The sequence below is a fragment of the Anoplophora glabripennis genome, unplaced genomic scaffold (genome assembly GCF_000390285.2).
Source record: "Anoplophora glabripennis isolate ALB-LARVAE unplaced genomic scaffold, Agla_2.0 scaffold1247, whole genome shotgun sequence".
NCBI lineage: Eukaryota > Metazoa > Arthropoda > Insecta > Coleoptera > Cerambycidae > Anoplophora > Anoplophora glabripennis.
This window is the reverse complement of record NW_019417328.1, coordinates 22,230-45,251: the sequence shown is the minus strand read 5'-3', so window position 1 is coordinate 45,251 and position 23,022 is coordinate 22,230. Positions and strand designations below refer to the sequence as shown.

The following is a 23,022-nucleotide window of genomic DNA, read 5'->3' as shown; positions in this document are numbered from 1 at the left end:
CGTAAAAATCCTGCTTTTTTACAAGGTTCGACTGTAACTGTTGTGGGTCACTGCAGAGATGCAGAATATTACTCCAGACATAAAAGAGTGGATCGAGCATTCTCAACTTTAAATTCAGTACCTAGGGAAATATTTATAACCATTTAGTCGGTGTACAACACAGGGTGTGCGGAAGCGAATAAGCCATACTTCAAGGGTAGCTTTCTCAGATAGGTGAAAATAAACCTATTTGGATCAATCTATTTAGTACAATTTTTCTTTCGAAAAAAGGCACCACTCTACAAAAATAAATTTTTATTCCATTTTTTTAAGATAATTCTTGCTTGTTTAAATAGGTATTTTAATGAAATTTGGTTTGGCCAGATTTTTTGGAACACTAAGAATACCAGAAGTAGTTTTTTTATTATATTCTGATTTGTTGTTAGAAATCGTTTTATTTATTGCAAATAAACAACCAAATACATCGTTTCACAGAAAAAAAATATTTAAATTTTTGCCTCTGTTGTCTGTTATAAATAACAAGTATTTAGAGATATTTTCTATTCTAATTAAACTGTATCCTTGCCTTATGCTAATTTTATAGTGTTACTTAAATATTTTTAAATATTTAGACTACTTAACTCTATTCAAATGTCGACGCAATAAGATATCAGCCTTTGAATGTTGTTTCACTGAACTACATTCTTTAAGGGCTGTGTCTGATATTTGGATACAGGGAAATTAATCTGAATCGTAAAGAAGTATTTAAAATGGCAATCGATTTAGCAAAAAGATCAAGTTTTATTTAATATGCCAAATTTCATTGAAATATCTAAAAATGTGACGGCGATATCTCAAAATAAATGAAATTTAAAAATAATTTTCAAAGGATTTAATTAATTTAGGGAGTAAAATTCTGTTTTGGTAATTTAATCTAAATATGTTTATTTCCTTCCAAGAGAGCAACTCTTGAAGTATACAAAGTATTATAAAAAACCTGTACCACTGATCAAGGAAAGATTTCTCATTTTTTCGCTTTTCAGAAACGTGATGTTAAAATTTAAGTTAAGTAAAGTATTCTAAATTCATAATTGTTTGTGATATTCCTAGAATTTAACGTTAATTTGATCAGATTTCATCTTCATACAAGATAGCTTCAACAACACGGAACAATTCTAATATCATCTGTATTGTTTAGTCTACGAAATAGGTACCTAACTTTAAAATACCTGTTTATCTTTTTGACAAACTACTTACTGTACTGATTTTCGGGAATGTTTAACGCGTAATCGAAAACCTGTACAGGGTTCTTAGACATAACAAAACTGAGATTGATCGCAGTTCCACCTACAATGACATAAACATATACACAATGAAATACATGGACACACAAAATTGTAAATAAGAAAAATTTATGTATTTTATAGTATAGTTTACTTAATTTTTTAGTATCTATTTTTTTTGGTTTTCCTTAATATATTTCCCATAGTTACATGTAAAAACAACACATGTTTAATTCACATTATTACTATTAGAAATTAAATGAAGTTTCCCGAATTCGAGTTGATGTACCCTGAGATTTATTTATCTAGAACATTTGTAGTACATCATTGCAAACTTTTTTTTTAGTTTAATAGCAATAGGACGCAGATACGTATTGTCTTGTTATTGAATTTCACTTATCCACCGAATTAGATCTCTGCATTTAATTTTTCCATTTCTGCAGCTTAGTGGGTACTAAGTCTACATAAACAAAATAAAAACCTTATAATAAAAAATATCATTGTCGTATTTCATTTTGTGCAAAAAGACTGTCATAATTAATTGTAATAATGTATAAAAAGCATTCTAGTAGAATTCCACAAAATAATATACAGGGTGACTCACAAACGGTGACCATAAATGAAACCTCGTATTCTTTGGTGAATTTTAAGGGGTGTCTTTCGTATAAAGTTTTTATCTAGGACGCTTCGTTAAATAATTTAAAAAATAGTAGGTGAAATAATTTGAAATAGTCCACATGTATTTATGTAAACAGTGTCTAAAACCGTAGGCTTTTTTCTAAAATTTAAATGTTCCAGTGGCGGAGATACATGATATCGGTAGCACATTTTTCTAAATAAAATAGTACGCCACTGCTTTACGGCAACAATCATGATATTTTCGGATTCGTTTTTCAGTTTTCTTCAAATTACTACTTTCTTATGTTTTTCGAAAAAAGCCTGAATTTCGAGTAAAACTTAAAAAACGAACAGAAAATACCGGACCTTAACCCACTGGATTTCTTTTTATGGGGTGCTGTTAAACGACTGGTATACAGTAAACAAATTAATATACCTTAGCATTTAGAAGAAAAAATATACTTTTCATCAGATTCAAGCAACAATAAATTTCGAACAAATTACATTTTCGTTACTAAAAAGATGTCGCGCCTATGTTCGTGGAAATGGAGGTATTGTTGAGTTGACTCAAATAAAATCATTAAGTTTTACTCGAAAATTAGTCTTCAACATAATTTGTAGAAAATTGAAAGACAAATCCGAAAATATCATGATTGTTACCGTAAAGCAATGGCGTATTATTATTTTATTTAGAAAAATATACCACCCTGTATCTCCGCCACTGGAGTATTTAAATTTTAGAAAAAGGCTTCAGATTTTGGACAATGTTTATATAAATATATTTGCCCTATTTAAAACTATTTCACTTAATAGTTTTTAAGTATTTAAAAAAGTTAAAAATATTTTTTTTATGTTTAACACCCTGTATCTTTTTAACGAAGCGTCCTAGATAAACACTTTATACGAAAGACCCTCCTTAAAATTCACCAAAGAATACGAGGTTTCATTTTTGGTCACTGTTTGTGAGGTATCCTGTATTATAGCAGCAAATTTAATAATATTGTGATTGTAATAGAAAGTAGTATATTATTGTGAAATTATTTACTAAAACATGCTTTACCACAATGTTGTTTTAATTAAAAATTTATTATGGAAATTTTTAAAAAAATATCGAGATACGTTTTAGAACTCACCAAAAATTTTGGTTACACTGGCTTTTACGCCTCTATTATAATAGATTGGTCAGCTTTAGTTCTGACGTTTGCAGACGTATTAAGGTTGTTGGTATCTATTCCGGTTGTGAATAATTGTACAAATTATAATAATTGGATTTGCTTAAAAAACTGGAGGTTATCAATATGATGTCAAAATCTTGTCTTGTTTATTCGCACTTGTTAACTGCAAAATGGTAATATGATATTCATTATGCAGACATGAGTAGTTGTCTTTAATAGTGCTTTCTAAATTCGTTTGTTGGCTACAATTTAATACTGTTTGTGTTTTACTTCAAGATTGTAATATTTTCTGACTATACTTATGTCTATTGCTTTTACAACTAATAAAAAATGTAATCATTGTTTAAATAAAATTTATATATGTCATAATTTGTGGCACCTAAATTTTAGTACTAATTTGAAAACGATGCTACAATATTTTCTTATGAGAGCTATGAAATTTTGATATTTTAGTATTTATTTAACAAAATTATGTGTATCCTATAGCAAAATAGAAAGTGAATATATTAATAAAACTGTAGTAAAGTTAAATACATCAATTTGAATACAATTTGGTGGTTGTTGCAATTTGTAATTAGTCGTGTTTCTTATATTAATTAGGTATAGTAAAAAATTCTAAATACAAATTTAAGTTTTTTAATAATCTACGCGACATTCATAGGATGTTTATAAAACTATTGATAAATCTACATTTCTGTGACAGTAATCATAGGAGGATTATAAACCCAGAAACGGCTCAACGAATAACGGTCTTCAGAATATTGTCAAAGGTAAATACTTAAAGCTATTATAAAACTTATTCCATTTATGAAGAACTTAGTATGTTACCTCTGGGCAAGCCATAAGAGCTTAATAAAACTGTAACTATTTACATTTTCATGGTGCCATTAAAAGCTAAATTTACAGCGAAACAATAAGTTTTCATTGCGTCAAAATTTTCAAAGACAAACAGATTACTTTTGAAATATAGGTACATATAAAATTAAATCTAATTCTGTACCCCTCACGATGTTTTCACTTTTATTAAAATTCTTATATTTTATAAAAAATGTTTTTTTCGGATAATCGACGATTTGATTATCAACATTATAAAGCCTAGTTAATATAATTTGTTTGTATTAAAGTAAAGTTTTTTACACAGATAAGTAATGAAATAATTGTATTGTAAGTTCTTCCAAAAACATAGGTCAAAATAGACGACGCATGGTCAAAACGGAATACGACATAAAGAAGGAGCCGTTGTCGAAATCCAATGGTTCTATTGCGTTATAATAGTTATGTTTTATAAAGATTTTAATAAACATCTGCCTAAACTTCTAGGTAGATTTGACTAATTTATAACAAAGATTTAAGCAAACTGGTGGCGCCGTTCGATTTTACTCGCTCTTCCACGTAACCACCAGAAAAATAAGTAATTGGAAATACATAGTATAACAAAAAAATAACTAAAAACTAACGTAACTAAATAAATAATAATACAACATCAGCTAATACAACTACATAGTTCTTTGTGATAAAATGAATTGTTTTAGACGTTTGCGAAAAGATGATACAGGGGGGCATTTTTAATATTAATATCGATTCTATTATACAGCTTTGCGGCATGACAGGAAAAAGATTTTGAATACTCGGCATAGCGGTGCCTCGGGACAGTATTCAGATTCCGGAATCTTGTGGTGCGGCCATGAATAACATTACGTTTCACAAGCTTGTCATGTAAATATGCAGGATATTTGTTTTTATTTACTTTATACATCAGGGAGGACAAACGTAGATCATACTGTTCGCTTAATTTGAGCCATTGAGACTCTTGATAACATGGTGTTACACACATAATTTTAATTTAATTTCTTTGCAAAGAGAGTCTTTATGCATATAAAGTAACCTCAATTTCCCAAAAGACTTTTTAACCAAATAGTTAACATGACTCTGGAACCTTAAGATAACGTCTAGATATACGCCCAGGTTTTTACAATTATCTTGAGGTTTTATTATTTTACCATTTAAAAATATCTGAAAATCAGGGTGCACTCTAATTATTTGTCTCTGGTCACCAAATAAAAGTAACTGTGTCTTTGCTTCATTGAGAATAAGTTTATGAGCAATACAAAAGTTATACATTAACTTTAAATCAGCATTAATTCTATCAACCGCATTACATATTAATTTCATTACTCGCAAATGAATGATAGATTTGCGTGTCATCCGCATATTGATGTATTATTTTTGTTTCGGGAATCTACCATGAATTTTGGCCCATTATCTCGGGACCACCCTGTACAAGGCTTTTTCATAAATTGTTACTTGGGATGCTACAATTATGCAAACTTTTTATATACTTTTTTCCATGTATTTAACATTATACTTGACCTGCCTTTATTTTTGCATACGTAAGCTATTTCCGATAAACGAAACAATAATAGCTATAAATACTTTCGTACTTTTGTTCCAAATCGTCCTTGATTTTTTTTGAAGTAGCCTTCAAGCTCGTAAAGAGGAAATTTCCTCAAAGTGCAAAATATAACGCCTGCAGAGAAAATTAGCATAACAATTTGTCAAGCGTCATGTAATACTATTTTCCAGTCTTCGTAACGGAAAATCCACTTATCCACGCAAAGCGATTCCATCACAGACAAAATGGCCGCAGAATTTACTCACGAAGCCCTTATTTCACTTTCAAATCCTTGTTCACGTGTGAGGTGGGGGATCTGATTTGAATAAATCCCCAGTTGTAATGGACGTCTGGGGGCACTCGCCCTTCCGGAAGCTGCATATCACTACATCTAGCACGAAACAGTCCACTCGGGTCGATATTACGTACGCCTAAATGCGAAAATTTGGTTGCTTTTATAAATAAAGATGAAGTCATATTCAGTGGCCTTTGAGGGTTTTCCGTCCATGACAAATAGTGACCTTCGGTGGAGTAACATGAAGGTGATAAAATCTTACCTTCGTATGTGATTGAGTAATTCTTGATTTAAATTCGCTTTCCATTTCTGACGACATATTCTTAAAAACATATTTACGAACATTGATAGCAAGGACCATAGCGATTATTTTCTTTACATTTTTTTTTATTAAATAATGTGTTCTGATGAAGCAGTTAGTTATTAGAAACTTATAAATAAATACAATTTTAAGAACAAATATTTTATACCTAAATACTTGTATAATATTTAACCGACTTTAAAGCAGTACATATCTTTAATTTATTTATAGTAATTAAGGTATTTAGGGTGTTACAAGGATAATAAAGTGTCGAGGTCGACAGTGTACCTAACTGGCCCGAGCGATGTACGCCGACCAATGATGTCCTATAACGCCCTTATTTAATTCGAAATTTTTTTGACAGCTTATATGCCATTTCTTCAACATTTAATTTGTAACGACATTAAAAATAGGTACTTGTTTAACGAGGCAGTAAAGTACAAGATTTAATGCCGTAGCTGGTATTTAATAGAAGAGGCGTAGCCGAGTCTATTAAAGCAGCCAAGGCATTTAATTTTCTTTACTGCCAACTTAAACACTAATTATTTCGCCGATCAATTTTAATTTTATCATAATAGTAGCATACAAAGCTATTTATTTTATATTATTAAAATTGTATGATACTTCTTGCATGAATAATAATTTCATCAGGTCGTCTGTGGCTGTTATGAGACGAGCGTTATTAAGTAAATAACTTAACTTGTTTATTTGGGGCTAGGGTTTCTGATTTCTCGGCCTATTTCTTTTCTCGGGTCTCGAGAATTCTCGACTAGAAATTCCCGGGAATTCTCGAAATCTCGAGAAATTTCTAAAACTTAAAAAAGTCATAATTTTGGTATTGCAGTGCGAAATATAAACATGCTATTATACTTAACAATCATCATTAACATTTATTATTTATTCAGTATTTTTATTAATTACTTATGTTTCTACTTCTACTAACAAAACTAAATTAAACTTTGAGTTTCTTCTTAAAAACCTTTAACTTGTTTTTTTATTAAACACTCAATATACTTATGTTTATTTCAATGTTTTTGAATCGTAGTTTTCTTCCAATAATAATTATTAATAATCATTAATCATGCATGTCTTTTAATTAAATAAATAGTAAATAAGGAATTTAACGGAAGAAATCTTAAAAAAACAAGCTTTAATTTAAAGATACAGAAGTGTTCTTCCTATTAATTTCTCCCTTATAATCACAATCTTTTAATTAACAAAACAAAAATAAAATAATCAACTAAAGGAACAGGAACTAAATATTTTCATAATCAACATCAACATTAGGTATCTGCTTATAATAAAATTTCTACGCAGACTTATAACTAGGTACGGGTGATTCACTATATTTTGACACCCCCTTTAACTTTTTTGTTTTAAGAGTTATAAAAAAAATGTGAAATACAAAAGTTGCACGATTTTTTTATGAAATTTTCGAATATGATAGTAGAAAAACAAATGAAGTTCAAACAAAATGGCCGCGGATGTTAACTTTGTTAATTTAAATAGAACACCCTATATATTTTTACACATTTGGATAGAACGTTCCCTGTCGAGCTCAGTCATATATGGTTTGTTGGGTCCATCTCTAATAATAGGCGAGATAATATTAAAAAACGAAATATTGTTTTTTTATTAAGAAAATAAGACATCTTGTAATTGTTAGACCTCTTTCAGGCATTTCTGCCTTTTTTCCAATTACGTAAGGATTTAGATTTATTTGCAATATATTTTGACATATCGAACATTGATATAGTCCAAAATGGGTATAAGTATTTTAACTAAATCGCACTAATTAGTCCGTGAAGGGCTTATTTACTCATGGACAATGTTATATGGTAGGCCGTGACAGTGACAGGTAATATTATGACAACATTGTTATTGTTTGACAGTTTGTATTATTATTTATTTAAAATGGGTTACACAGAAGTAGAAAATTTAAATATTATAGGAATTAAGATAGAGTAGTTAAGATATTCTCCATAGTTTATTTTAATTCCTAATAATATTTCAATTTTCTACTTCTGTGTAACCCATTTTAATTAAATACTAATACAAACTGTCAAACAATAACAATTTTATCATGACATTACTACCTGTCACTGTCACGACCTACCATATATAAGATTGTCCATGAGTAATTGGCCTCACACGGTCTAATTAGTGAGATTTACTTAAAATACCTATACGCATTTTGGACTATATCAATGTCCGATATGTCAAAATATATTACAACTAAATCTAAATCCTTACGTAATTGGTAAAAAGGCAGAAATGCCTGAAAGAGGTCTAACAATTACAATATGTCTTATTTTCTTAATAAAAAAACAATATTTCGTTTTTTAATATTATATCGCCTATTATTAGAGATGGTCCCAACAAACCCTATATGACTATGCTCGACAAGGAACGTTCTATCCAAATATGTAAAAATATACAGGGTGTTCCATTTAAATTAACAAAGTTAACATCCGCGGCCATTTTGTTTGAATTTAATTTGTTTTTCTACTATCATTTTCGAAAACATCATAAAAAATCGTGCAACTTTTGTATTTCACATTTGTTTTATAACTCTTAAAACAAAAAAGTTAAAGGGGGGGTCAAAATATAGTCAATCACCCTGTACAGTAAAAAAAAAATCATCAAAGTAAACTAAAGCCTTAAAAACTTAAAATAAATAAATCATGAGCTGGTAGAGAAACCACTTTAACCGCTCAGTTATTTGTCGAGAAACGAATTGAACGCATGAACGAAACGAACTCCAGTCAAGAACTTAAGACGCGCGTGATTTTTAAATTTCTCGATTTCTCGACACTTTTTTCTCGTCTCCAGTAAGGCCAGATTTCCCGGGAATTCTCGCTTCGAGAAGTCTCGACCAGAAACCCTATATTGGGGCAGATAATTTTGTAAAAAATGTGAACTTGTAGGATTTTTCTGTACTTTTTGCACAGGTATTCGAAAAATGAAGTAGGTATGAAATCTTCTTCATTATGGTCAACTTATGCGATGCTCAGAGCTACTTTCAATGTCTACAACAACATCGATATTGGAAAATATCTAAAATTACAAACATTCTTGTAACGCCAATCGGATGGATATCGTACTAAAAAGTTGAAAAAATATTTTCGATATTTTGCTATATTTTAAGTATGTATGGACCGATTGTTTTGAAAATTTGTAGTTTAACGTTTGTTGAGGTGGCAAGTACGAATATGCAAACAGTGTTGGAGTCACGTCTAGGGGGCGCTAGTTATACTGTCCTACCGATGTAAAAATATGGCTAACTTTTTGTATTTTACAATTTTGAATTTTTTAACCAGAAATTATTGAACTACGTTCAATTTTAAAAAAAGTATACTTGTTAGCAATTGTTAAACTCAACAGTTTTCGGGATACAGACATTTTAAGTTTTTGAGATTCGGCGGAAATTAAATTAGAAAATTAGCAGGTCATAAGATACCAAGCCTGAATAATTTTATTATGCATATCTTAACAAATTATTAATCATAAAGTTTTCTCAAAGCAACCACCAGCGACTTCAATGCACTTATTAAAATTTTGTCTGATGTTAAATAAAGTTCTATGTTGTTTGATAATATAAACTGATTCTTGAATATTTGTTCACAGTTATTCTTGACTGTTAACAATGTCTTTGTAAATTAGAGATTTAAGATAGCTCCAAAAGGAAAATCCAGCGCATTTAAATCAGAGTTACGTGCAGGCCAAGGTACATACTTTCCTACCGCGTCCAATCCAACGGTGCGAGGAATTTCTATTAATATATTCTCTTACTTCTTAATTGTAAAATACAAAAAGTTACAGATGTTTTTACATCGATAGGATAGTATAACTAGCGCCCCCTAGACGTAACACCAACACTGTTTGCATATTCGTATTTGCCACCTCAAAAAACGTTAAACTACAATTTTTCAAAACAATCGGTCCATACATACTTAAAATATAGCAAAAAATTGAAAATATTTTTCAACTTTAACACCCTGTAGAACGTAAAGGAGCAACAAATTGACCAAGGCATGTACATATATAAATTAACTATCTTCATAGTTTTGGATAGCTACGATATATTTTTTAACACCGTTATTGGTTTTAATTATTTTTGAATAAATACAGTATGTATTATCAATTTCTTTAGCGTTAATATTTAAATACATTCAAAGCGTAAAAGAAAACAATTATTTTTTTCTTAAAATTATTACGGACGTTAAGGACAATAACCTGAGTAGCTGGAAATTATTAAGCAATTTTCATATTAAAGTGTTTCAAGAAGTATTGGATATCGATTTATTTTGTATCCATAAGTTTGAGATGCCTTTATAGTTACTCACGACACTTACGACTTTATCATCAAGAGTAGTCTAAAGCTGTTAATTTACAAGAGGTTGCTTCCTTTCCAATCTTACGCCTCATTTATCTTGGTTAACTCAAGTAATTCCTTCGTGGTAAACATACAATGTAGTGAACTTTATTAAAAATAATAAGGCGAAGACTCTCTCAATACTATGTACATTTCACGCATTAAATAATAAATCATCACATTTGAATTACACTAAGCAACAGCGAATCGAACTGCAAATTCTTAATTTCATTTAAAAAAAATTACAAAAAGAAAATTGAAATCTCCAGAGAAACAAAAACTTGTTCGAGTTCTAGTATCAACACGAGAGATATTTTTTAGTATTTTGGAAATCCTATTTTTCTGACAGGATCACACTCATTGCGCCAATTTGTCGTCAGTATACGTTGACCCAGTATTTATGGCAAGCTGTAATTACTGCGATTAGCATTGGAGTTTTATCATGCGATTTGGTGGCGAATCTAGGACCATTTGAAATTTTAAATGTGGTGCAGGTCGAAATGTCAGAAATTGATGTTAATTGTTCAACCATTAATAACGGAAGATAATTGAGTTCTAATTTTGTGAGTGATAAGGTTTCCATGCTTATTAAGCTATTATTAGTGGGGGTTGATGTTACGAGATTCTAAATATAACGTTATGTAGTGTGTAACGCCGGGAAAAATTGGATTGAAAGAAAAGTGTAATACTATGATGTCCTCAGTATTTTCAAATCCATGTAGATAACGTTTTTTTCCTCAAAGTATTTTCAAATATCTTAATAATAACCAAAATTTGCAAATTATTAGTCCCAAAACAGAAAACAATCGTACATTTTTTAAAGTTTCTTATTTTGTAATCGTGAATCATAGAGTATACTAAAGGGTGTTCCAAATTTCACGTAAGAAGTAATTTTGACTGAAAACATAGGTTTTTTAAAAATTGTATTTTCTTTTATTCCTAGAGCTTCAGATAGGGTTATGTATGGAATAGCATATCAGCTAAATGGCCCCCACGGCTTTGTTGGCACATACGCTCTCCTTTTGTCGAAATTTTCCATGACCATTTTGCATAAATGGGACTGAATTTTGTTGATACAGCGTTCAATTTCCTCGTTCGAGGCGTGGGTGATCGTGAGCTTGTTGACATAAACCTTGGACATCAAAAAAAAAAAACAAAGAAAAAAGTCTAACGGCGTTAAATCGCATGATCTGGGAGGCCAATTCTGATCACCAAAACGGGAAATTACACGACCAGAAAATTACTCATGCTCATGCAGTAATTGAATTGTTTCTCGAACTATGTTATGTGGCGCACCGTTTTGTTAAAACCACATGTCATCTACATCCATATCTTGCAATTTAGACACAAAAAAAACTGGATTATCATGTCACGATAGCGAGCACCATTAATGTTACTGCCTGACTAGCCGTATTTTCTAAGAAGAATAGTTCGATGATGGCTCCTGCCCAAAATCCGCAATAAACAGTGACACGGTGTTGATGCATTTATTTCTCAATCACTCGTGGATTTTCTAAACCCCAAATGCGAAGCCATCAAGATGAAAATGAGTTTCCTTGCTGAAGATGATTTTGCTTGAGTCAATTGTACTGAATCTGTGAATCTTTCGTAAGAATAGGTAGGTACGCTGATGTAGAAAGCTTCTCAAAATGTCCAATTATGGGCCACGGTGCTGCATTGATGTTCCTTGACTCTCAGCAACACTCTCACGAACTGTTTCGATGATTTGCGTTTAACGACTTGTTGAAGAACGGCCACAGTGTTTAAGATCACCAATTGATCCATTCTCTCTGAATTTTTCAATTAATTTTTTCACAGTTGATGAAGTTAAACAAGTATTATGACTATATATTTTTTTAAAAATGCAGCTGCCAAACCTTCATTGTTTTTAAAATATTGCGCAACAATGAAAACGCGTTGTTCTTTCCATTTTTAATAACCCTGTACTATCAGTCATGTCACGCTGTCCTTTGACGTTAATTTTAGGACACCCGATATTTAAAAACAGCTTATACAGGATGTCCGGAAACTATAAGGGAACAAATTGAGGAGACTGTTCTATTTATTAATATAAAAATAACAATTATGTAATAATTATATTCACCTAAGTCTTTTGCTCATAGGTTTTTTAGGCTTTAGAATGTTTGTTGACTTTCTAGTTACACATTTCCATCCCATATGCATAAAAAAATGGACAGCCTTTTTTATGAGAAATAACGATGTATTTCTAAGAACAATCGTCATCTGTTCCAAACGAGTTTATAAGCTGATTATGAAATCACTACAGTTTCGAAAATTTATTAATATCACAGTTGTTTTACCTTTGTCTTCGGTAATGTTAAAAAACTTGGCCATAGGATTTCCCTCGGCGACAAGTCCGTATCGTATGTCTCTTGGGCTTCCCCTGTCGCCATCTTCAGCGTGTACCCTGAGGATTAGATCACCTGGAGTCAGACTTGGACTAAGGGTCGTGGTTGGGGGTGCTATGGTGAACACTGGTGGGGTATCTTGCTCGTCTTCGACTGCCACTAGTAAAGGCCATCCTGCTATGTTTCGGGTGTCTTCTTCTATATTTGTCCATGGGTCCTAAAAAAAACGTAAAAAAGATATTAGTTAAGTGCTGTAGCTAAAGTAATTAACAAGTGAGTTAGGCTATAAATATTTATTTCGATTAGTTTTGAAATTTCATAAAATAATTTGTTGCTAATTTATATTATAGTGTACAACTGGTTTACCAAATTACCATTCATTGTTTAGGTAATTAAATTTGTTAAAATCAAAATGAAATCTTTTATAATTAGAAATACATACCTTACTAAATTTATATTAGTTTTTATCCAATGAGATAAGTGTTATGACAAAGTAAAAGTGTAAAATGTGTCAAATGTTAAACTACTGCAATATAAAATTATACCGACAAATATATCCTATTTTTGAACTTGGAACATGGCATACCCGATTACAAATGTTTAAAATTTGTAATTACATTATAATTTGAAAACAAATGAAAATCGGATAACTTAATTTGAGTTTTTTTTTATTATTTTGATATGTAGACTCCATTCCTGAGTTTTGGTGTTTGACGATTCACCGACTCACCCAGTTATCAGCTGTTTCAACTCGATAAATCCGTGAATGATACTTATAATATTTTATATTTTTATTTTAAAAATAAGAAAAGTAAGGAAGAATATATCTGTAATTATTTATTTATGGCGTTTTATTAGCTTTTTTTTAATGGGGTGTCTCTGTCACATTGAAAAGAAAATGTAAATAAATAAATAACCCTTTGCACCAAAAGGGTCAGTCCAGTGAATATACGACCTTAATAATTTTTTTTTCTAAAACAACGAAAAATCATTATTTAAATTTTTAAAAGAAATGTATTTTTTGTTCGTTATAATTCACATTTGTTTACACGGTATTATTATCTGTTGACCTTAGATTATAATTATTTTACATTATTAAACACAATAAATTACGACGCTATAAAAAAAATAACGTAAACTGTTTAAATAAAAGCTTTGTCATCTCAGATTAAGTTTAAAACAAGATAAAAAAATACGATGGTAATTAATGGTTCATTGACATTCAAATTGAATTACCTACTTAGAGTATGTAAATACTTGACAATAATTTCAGTTGTTCAGGATCAAGCAATTACACTGTTTAATTTTATTTTAGATGGTTAAGTTCTACGAAATAATTATTTTTTTTATCATGTACAGGGTAGAATCAAATGAGGAGAATTTTCTCCTTTCAAACATTTTCTTGTATAGATGTTTACCCCTGCAGACTTCCTTATTGAGATACGGAGTGTTTTGAAATTAAAAAAAAATGTTTCGTTTCTAAGAACCTTCTGAACAAATATAAATATTGAAGCAAATTTTGTGTCATCAATGTATAAAAAATAGTATTCAAATTAAGTAAATAATATGAACTAAGAAATTTTTATTAATGCATTCCTAACATTACAATCTAATTGCTTAAAAAGTCGTTTCCATGACGATAGTTGTTTATTTATTATTGTGATAAAAGTGAAATTCGTTTTAATACCTACAAGTGCTAAAATATTATATTAAAAAATATTTAAAATGGACAGTGGTGATGATATTCAGGTGTCACCACCAGAGTTAATAGCAGTTGCCAAAAATGTGACTTTAAATTCATCACCAAACAAATTAGGGAAAAGTACGAATTCGCTTTACAAATACACGTGATATCGTTTCCATCGATCCTCTGTGACCATTTTGGTTAATTAGCATATTTAATCGCATTAAAAAGATTCAAACGTTGCCGACATAGCAAATAAAATATTTACAGGGTCAAAGATAAATTTGCTAATAGTAATAATATTGTCGAAGAAGAAATAATTAAAAGTAGATAATAATGTGAATTGTACAAACTACAACATAACTAAATACAGGTTGACTCAGAACTTATCCAAAAAAATAAATTCTGGATGTACAGGGGACCCTTACAAATACAATTTTGTAAAGAAAAAATCAAAAAGGGCAGTTCGAAATTGATTTAAAAATACACTTCTGCACGGCACTGGAAACTGGTCCACTGTAAAACCTGACCTGGCACAATGCGACCGGCATGGCGGTGTGATAAAAACGGACAAAAACTTTCGCAAGGAAAAAATAAATAGAATTTTATAGCACCTATTTTATATCGACAAATTCAAATGCTTTATTAATTACGAATAAAATTAATTTGTGTTTTTAAATAATAAATTCATTTGACATACCCGATGTTACAATAACAATTGTTCAAAATTTTATCCACAAACGTGTAAACACATTTGGTTCGTCTTACTCACTTTCTACGAACTAACACAAATGATATCTTGCTTCACCATAACACAAATGCTTCACCATAATACAAATGTTGTCTTGGTTCACTATAAATTAAAACGATATTCATCAACTCTGAGTTGCTATACACGCAAACCATTTTTGACACTAACTACTAAAAAACTGTTGTAAACACCACAGATAACAGGTAAAAACTACCGTAACGACGGATTTCAGTATTAGGAGTCATACGCCTCTCCACGCGTTTTGTGAATGACGCTACAGACTACAGTTGTCCAGCTATGTAGTGGTTGAATGTACTATAACTTCAATATTTTTTTCTCGGAAACTATAAAGATTTTACAAAAATTTTTTTACGTTATTAACTCCATTTCTCATGCCGCATCTATTCCCAATTTTTTTTTGGATAAGTTGTGAATCACCCTGTATAAACAAGTAATTATAATAAACGTTTAATATGTGGAATACGTTCCATAAATGTTATATTTACTAAATAATGCATTTTTAATGTGAGTTGGTTTGCCTGCGTGTATTTATGAGTATTTAATAGGTATATAAAATATATGACAATATTTTGACAAGCATGCTCTCTTGCAAGTTACTAAATCTCGCAAGAATACTTATTGCCCGTGGCTCACTTATAATAACAAGTTAATGCAAAATTTACGTAATAAGGCCTTTAAAAAGTATCGTCTATCCACATCTCCTGAGGGTTGGGCCTCTTATAAACAGTATAGAAATTTAACGACTTGTGGTATCAGGGCCGAAAAAAGAGCGTACCTTACTTACAAATTTCAAAACTGTAATGCTAAAGACAAATGGGATGAATTGAAAAAATTAAATATATGCAAAAGAAAAGATATAAATGTACCTGAAAATTTAAGGGATGTTGATAAGTTAAAAAAATACTTCATTGAATCATCATGCAATACTGTTGCGCCTGAACTAATAAATTTGTATAAAAATAATAAAATAGTTGATGATTCGTTTATACACTATAACTGATAATTTGATAATGCATATAATTAAAAATATGAAATGTAAAGCATTTGGATGTGATAATTTAAATATAACACTTATACCCGTTTTGTTGCCCGTATATTATACCTTTTAATGCATGTATAGATCAGTCTTATTTTCCTAAATCCTGGAAATGTGCAAATATCATTCCTCTTCCTAAGGTTAATAATCTAACAGAGCCTACCCATCTTCGATCGATCTTAATTTTACCCGCATTGAGTAAGATTCTTGAAAAAGTTATGGAAATGCAAATTACTGCATTTCTAAATACCAACAATCTGGTTTTAGGCGTGGATATAGCTGTTCAAGTGCTCTTTCTGATTTGACTGATGATATTTTTAAGTCAAGAGATAATAGTGAAGCTATGGTACTGGTCTTGTTGGATTATAGTAAGGCGTTTGACACTCTTAATCGCGATATACTCAATTCAATTTTTCATTATATAGGTTTTACAAATACCGCAACACCGCTAATAACCTCATTTCTTTGTGATAGGAAGCAGCGAGTGTCACTCGATAATAAGTTTTCACAACCTCTTGTCATTCTGTCTGGTGTGCCACAAGGAAGTATATTATTGCCGTTGCTGTATTCTATCTACACTTTAAATATTATTAAATCGCTGGTTTATTGTAAATATCATATGTATGAGGATGATACACAGCTTTACTATTATTTTAATCCCTCTGAAGTAGTCCATGCTAACTTTAAGATTAATAATGATTTATGTAACTTAGAATCTGCGTCTAAAAATCATTTGTTAAAAATAAACCCAAAAAAATCTGCTGCCTTGCTTTTCTGTGGTAATAATATTAGAGCTAACTTACTGGACAGACTGATGATAAAAATTAATGATGATAATATAGAGTTTAAAGATTCGGCAAAAAATTTAGGTCTTGTTAATGATTATAATACTACTACTTTGTTTCGGACTATATAAAAAATTTTGTACACAGTGTTCCACCTACTACTTGCGGTGATATGAAGGGAAGGATTAGAGATGCATTTGCCACAATCATCCCAGATATCCTAAGGAATCTGAGAATATCATTTGAAGATAGAATAAGATGCTGTATTCAAGAGAATGGTTATCAATTCGAACATCTATTCAAATTGTTCTTTGTTTCTTCTAAAAGTAAAATTTCCGTTAATAAATATTTTTACCTACGACCACTACTGTAAATACTTAAAAACACACCGTCTGCGATCAATGTAAGATTCCTATTACGTACGGTAAAAAAATCGCACAGTTTTCCTAGCAACCGCCTAGCAACGGTCAATACAATACTGTTTGTATTGACCGTTGCTAGGCGGTTGCTAGGAAAACTGTACGATTTTTTTACCAAGCTGTGCGATTTTTTTACCGTACGACGTAATAGGAATCTTGCATTGATCGCAAACGGTGTGTTTTTAAATATTTAAAGTAGTGGTCGTAGGTAAAGTATAGTACGTAATACGTGGTGTAATGCAATTACGCACTCGCCGCTACGCGGCGTCGTGCGTAACTTTTCCATTCGTGCGTAAAATGCTTTTTACAACACTTATTACGTAATATACTTAATGATGTTCATAATTAATTTAATTCAGTTACGTACAACAAACATATTTATACAAAATTAATAACTTTTTATTATTCTGCATATTCTGCATATAGAATAATATTTTTTATTAGGAAACTTTCTTGAATATTATCATGATTGACGCTTTACCAAGCGGCAGATTTATCAGAATACATCAATCTTAAAGAGAGTACGGGAATGAAGCTGTATCGAAAATTATTTTGATGCATGGACGTCATTTTCTAAACGATTTAAATAAATTTTACTAAATGTATTATCACTACGAATTGCAACATTTGAACCAAAACGGTAAATGTTACGCAAAAGTCAAAACATTTCTAATCTAAATAAATTTACAATTCAAACATTATAGAACCAGCATATCTACGCCACTGGTATGAGCTGAGATTGCATCACATTACATGTTTCTTATTCTTCTATTGTACCTCAAAATTTCGTTTTAATAGCCCTATTTGTTCAGAAAATATTTAGAGACACTTTAACTTTTTTTTCAGTCAGGAAAACACGCCTTTATTTTTGACACATTGTAGTGTTATACCCTGTAAGCAATATAATAATTATTCTATTATTCTATTCTCTATCCGGCAAACATTTAAATGTTTTTTAATTTGATCGAATGAAAAATGAGTGAGTGAATGAGAAAAAATTTTTGCGTATTTTTAAGACATATTTTAAATTCATGTGGTTATATTTTCACAAATATTTAAAATATACCTGGTGTACGTAATATTGGACAAATCAAAAATATAATAAAATTCAATTTTGTGATTTTTACTGGTATCAAGATTATGATATTTTTTTTATTTTATTAAAGCAGCATATTATTGTATTAAATTAAACTAAAAACAATACTAACGAAAAAAATAAATACAATCAAATAAATAATTTAAAACTTAATAAATTCAAAGATGTGATATTAAAACTGTTTTAAAAAAGTATTTTTAATTGAGATAACTTTTAACTTTTTTGTACGTATTATTCTTATCTCTATCACTTATAAATTTCCATGACAATAAACATCATTGTCTTCGTCGATTTAATCGATAAAATCTGATAAAAAGTCAATATTATTTGAATTCCTCCGAAATAAAAATATGTAGGCATATGTACATATAATATGTAAGTATTTACGATAAAAATGTTAAAATTACTCTCGCTCTAGGCTAGGCGAAAGCTATGAGGCAGAAAAACTGCAATAATGCGGAAGGTAACAGTGTGCTTAGTAGGTACGAGTATACGAGGTAAAGAAAACCTGACTAAATTAAAATTTCAAATTTCTTAAATAATAAAGAAGAAAATCAACTGGTAGTATTTTTGACATCACAGCAAACTAAAATTATTACTGTGAACAGTCATTTAACGAGCAACCAACAGCACACTAATGTAAGAAGTGTACAGAATATGCTCTTGTTTCATTTCATTCTTTTAACAATCGAATGACATGTTAATGGTTTACGACATTTTTTCGATTAATATTTTCACATTGAGATTAATTTAATTTTGATACATTTTGTTTCACATTTGTAAATAAATTCCATTTCAGTTTCATAATTCAAGAATTTTGACCATATTCAATTTTTTTTTGTTTCTTTATAAGAAAACATTAAGCTAAAATAATTTTTGATAGAAGATGATCAAAAGATTAACAGTATTTTACGTATATTAATTATTGCTTACTGGGGTACACTAGCGCATTCGCCATTTTTTATCATATTAATATCAGTATTAGGGATACTCAGTTTTTTTTCTCTACTTGTAAATACTACACACTTCTGTAAAAATTAATGAAACAGTGTCTAAGGAGACACACAAAATAAATTATAAGGATAATTTATTTTTTAAATTATCTATAATTTTTATGGTTTTTGAAAAATTGTGTAAATAATAAATTAGTATTTCTTTAAAACCATTGCAGAAGGTATATTTTAGAAAATCAGCTTACGAATAAACATTTTCTTTTCCTAAAGTGTTTTTTATTTATTTCGTAAATTTTAGGTTGGCCGTGACAGGTAACAATCAACATGACAACTGTCACAGATTAACTACTAAACATTTTTCACACCTTCAGATTAGTTCCTTGTGGGTCGCTGCTCTAATAGAATCCGGTCATAGATGCTCAAATGCTTGCTTTACTCTATGCATACAATTTTTCTTTGTTGTTACTGGAGTACTATATACTCTATTTTTATTGTCTCCCAAATAAATTAATCCAGCACATATAAGTCTGGTGGGCGAGGCGGCCGTAAAAACGTTTCATTGTTGGCACTGGTCATCAAATAGTTGTTGCAAAAAATTGCTAATAGCTACATTGACAATTTATTGATGAATTAATTCAAGAAGTCGCTTCATCAAGACATTGTACAAGTGTAATGCACCAAATCTGCTGTCAAATAACTTCATGAATAATGAATACCAACCCAACAGATTTCCAGCCTCAGATCAGTAATATTCCCCCCCTGCCCGCTAACCTTTTCTGTTTCAGAGACAGCCAGGATCAAGAAACGAAGACAACGACACACACACACATACACACTCCCAATACCCTCCTTACCCCTCCCCTCCCGCGCTAGCCTAAGGGCCACCTTAGCAAAGCGCATCCCAGGCTGCATAGCCGCACTACCCTACCCAACCATACCACACATAAACATGACACTACCCCCGGGGTTTACACAGACGAGCCGGCGAAGCAAGAAGAGCGCCAGAAGAAAGGGCCCTAGCCGGCGGGGCCCAGCCAGGACAAAAGGAGGTCCCACAAAGCGCCTACACCGGCCGCATTTGCGGTCGGGGTAGACGACGGATGGGGCCCACCTACGAAGGCTGTCCAGGCCTACACGAGATGAGGCAGGATAAAGAGGGATAATCCCCCTCGATCCCAAATCATTGAGGCCAATTTCTAGCCATAGAATAATGGCGCGATCAGTAATAAGGTTATGTTATTGGAATATGTAAATAATTGTGTGGCGTCGTACTAGTTTTGCATTGTTTTTACTGATTTGTTACTTACAAAAACTAATATTTATATAATATGTGTCAAAACGGTACCGTTGTTGTATCACTACAATTGTGAGTGGAAAGGTTGATTCGTTGGTAGAACTGATTCATGTGTCAAAAAACTTGGCAAAGTCTGTAGCAGTGTAAAACCACACTGTTTACCAATAAATTCGTGAATTAATTCATGAAGAACTTCGTCAATTTATTATTGAATAAATTGTCAATGTAAAACAGCTATAACAAGGTAACTGTTGTGAGGAGAAGAAGGTGAAGGCTGTTAGTGGCAAAATGTCCAATTTGCACAAAAAAATAAACCTGTGTATCCGTGTAAATTTTGCTGATAATCTGCATCTGTCAATTTTTACCTAAAAATTAAAATATCTCGGAAAGGGTCAATCCTCAGTATGGAGAGTGCTATGTTTTCAACTTAAAAATAAATGATCTTTCCAAAAATGCAATAATATACAGGGAGCTCCATTTAAAATAAGAAAGCTAGTATCAACTTCCGGTACAACCGGAAGTTCGATGACCTTGAAAATAATTTGGTTGGTAAGCCCCACGGCCCGTATCACACCACCACAATTTCAAACAAATCTTTTGAGCGGTTTCCCAGATATCCATCGATGGAGTTCGTGGTGAGACACCCTGTGTATTGTCACCTTTTCAGTGGATCGGTACAGCGGCGGCTGATGTGGTGGGGCTCTGGGTCGCTGCCCCCTTGGAAATTTTCATGGTACAAAATTAATCAATAATAGTTAAATTTAAATCATATTAGAGATAAAAGTCAACTGTTAATTATTATTAGTTTTACATACTCAGAATGGAGTCAAAAGTCACTCACTTTATAATTAGAAGAAACTCGGATTTGAGTAAAATTCACTCACTTCTGTTGCAATAGTTTTAAATAAAATAAATAAATAAAATAAAATTTTAGTTGTACTCATACTCATAGAGTGAAAACACCCAATCTGTTGTGGACAGAAATTGATACATTAACGAGTATTTAGTGAATTTGAGTGAAATTTTTTTCAGTGTATAGTTTCACTTTGACAATTTTAGAGCTTATAAAAATCATTTTAGGAAAAATATAGCTTTTATTTGTTTGTCTCGAAGTTACTCTAGGACCTGCATTACTAGTTCAATGTATAAGCAAGTTTGAAATAAATAATTCCTGAAAATTCAAAGAAATTAAACAAAGATACTCACGTTAGCTAAAATGGTCAAATGATGCACAGTCTTGGTCTCATAATCCAACGAACTCAGCAGCATAATGGTGCCCTCGGTGTCTCTATCAGTCACTTGCTTCTGGCGCAAACCAAACTGGGGCGACCCCCACAACTCTAATAGAACAGGCCTATTCCTATTCGGATTCCCCTTGGCTAGGATCCTGCCCAGATCCGTATTCCTCCTGGCACTTTCCGAGATCATCAACACGCTGGGCGCGCCTGGAAAAATCTTCTCCAGAGGAGTGGTGGCGTTGGTGGCTCGAAAAGAACAATCCAACTGCGCCGTTTCTCCTTTTTGGTTCTCCACCTGCACGGCGAAGTCGTAGAATCGGCCTATTTCAAGGGTTCTCCTGAGTATCACGTTGGCCTGACATACCGAATTGAACTTGGTGCAGTTGAGACTGTTCACGGAGACGGTGCCGAACTGGCCGAGGACGGTGAACACCAGAGGGTAGTCGAAAGAGGGGTCGGTCGCCCTCAACCTGTAGACGACGCTGCCGACGGCGGCGTCGGCGGGTATGAGCACGTCCTGGAGCAGGGCCGTGGGGTCGAAGCGCGGCACGGCTGCAGCCAGAAGGGGTCCGCACACGAGAGCCAGCCAGCGCATCGCGCACTGTGCCCGGGAAAAGCCGCCACTTTTCACACGCAACTCTGGAAATGCCCAATCAATTATTTCTTTCTGTTTTATATTATATGAGGGTAAATAGTCGTGTTTCGTGCAGGGTTCAAGTTGATTGTTGACCCATTAAATTTGCTTTTTTTTTCTTGTCAGTTTAACCAACCGCAGTAATTAAAGGAAAAGAAGATTATAATTGAATTGTACTAGGTGGCGGAATGGAGCCGAGTACGAAATGACCACCTAAAAAGGTTCTATGTCAAAATTTGTGAATGTTCTATGAATTTTCACTAAAACAATTTTATTTAATTTATTATTTATAATAATAATAATAATGTAATGCACCAAATCTGC

The 23,022-nt window shown here is 31.7% G+C and overlaps 1 protein-coding gene across 1 annotated transcript in view; it reads right to left on the bottom strand.

Moving 5' to 3' along the window:
- Nucleotides 1–22,659, bottom strand: part of LOC108916080 (cadherin-86C-like) — a 34,597-nt gene extending 11,938 nt beyond the window's left edge. Inside the window, exons 1-2 of the mRNA XM_018722278.2 lie at nt 22,033–22,659; nt 12,740–13,004 (exon numbers count right to left, since the gene is read on the bottom strand). Of these exons, the coding sequence (XP_018577794.1) occupies nt 12,740–13,004; nt 22,033–22,659 (892 nt within the window). The remainder of the gene's footprint in view (nt 1–12,739; nt 13,005–22,032) is intronic.
- Between the last annotated feature and the right edge of the window lie 363 nt (nt 22,660–23,022).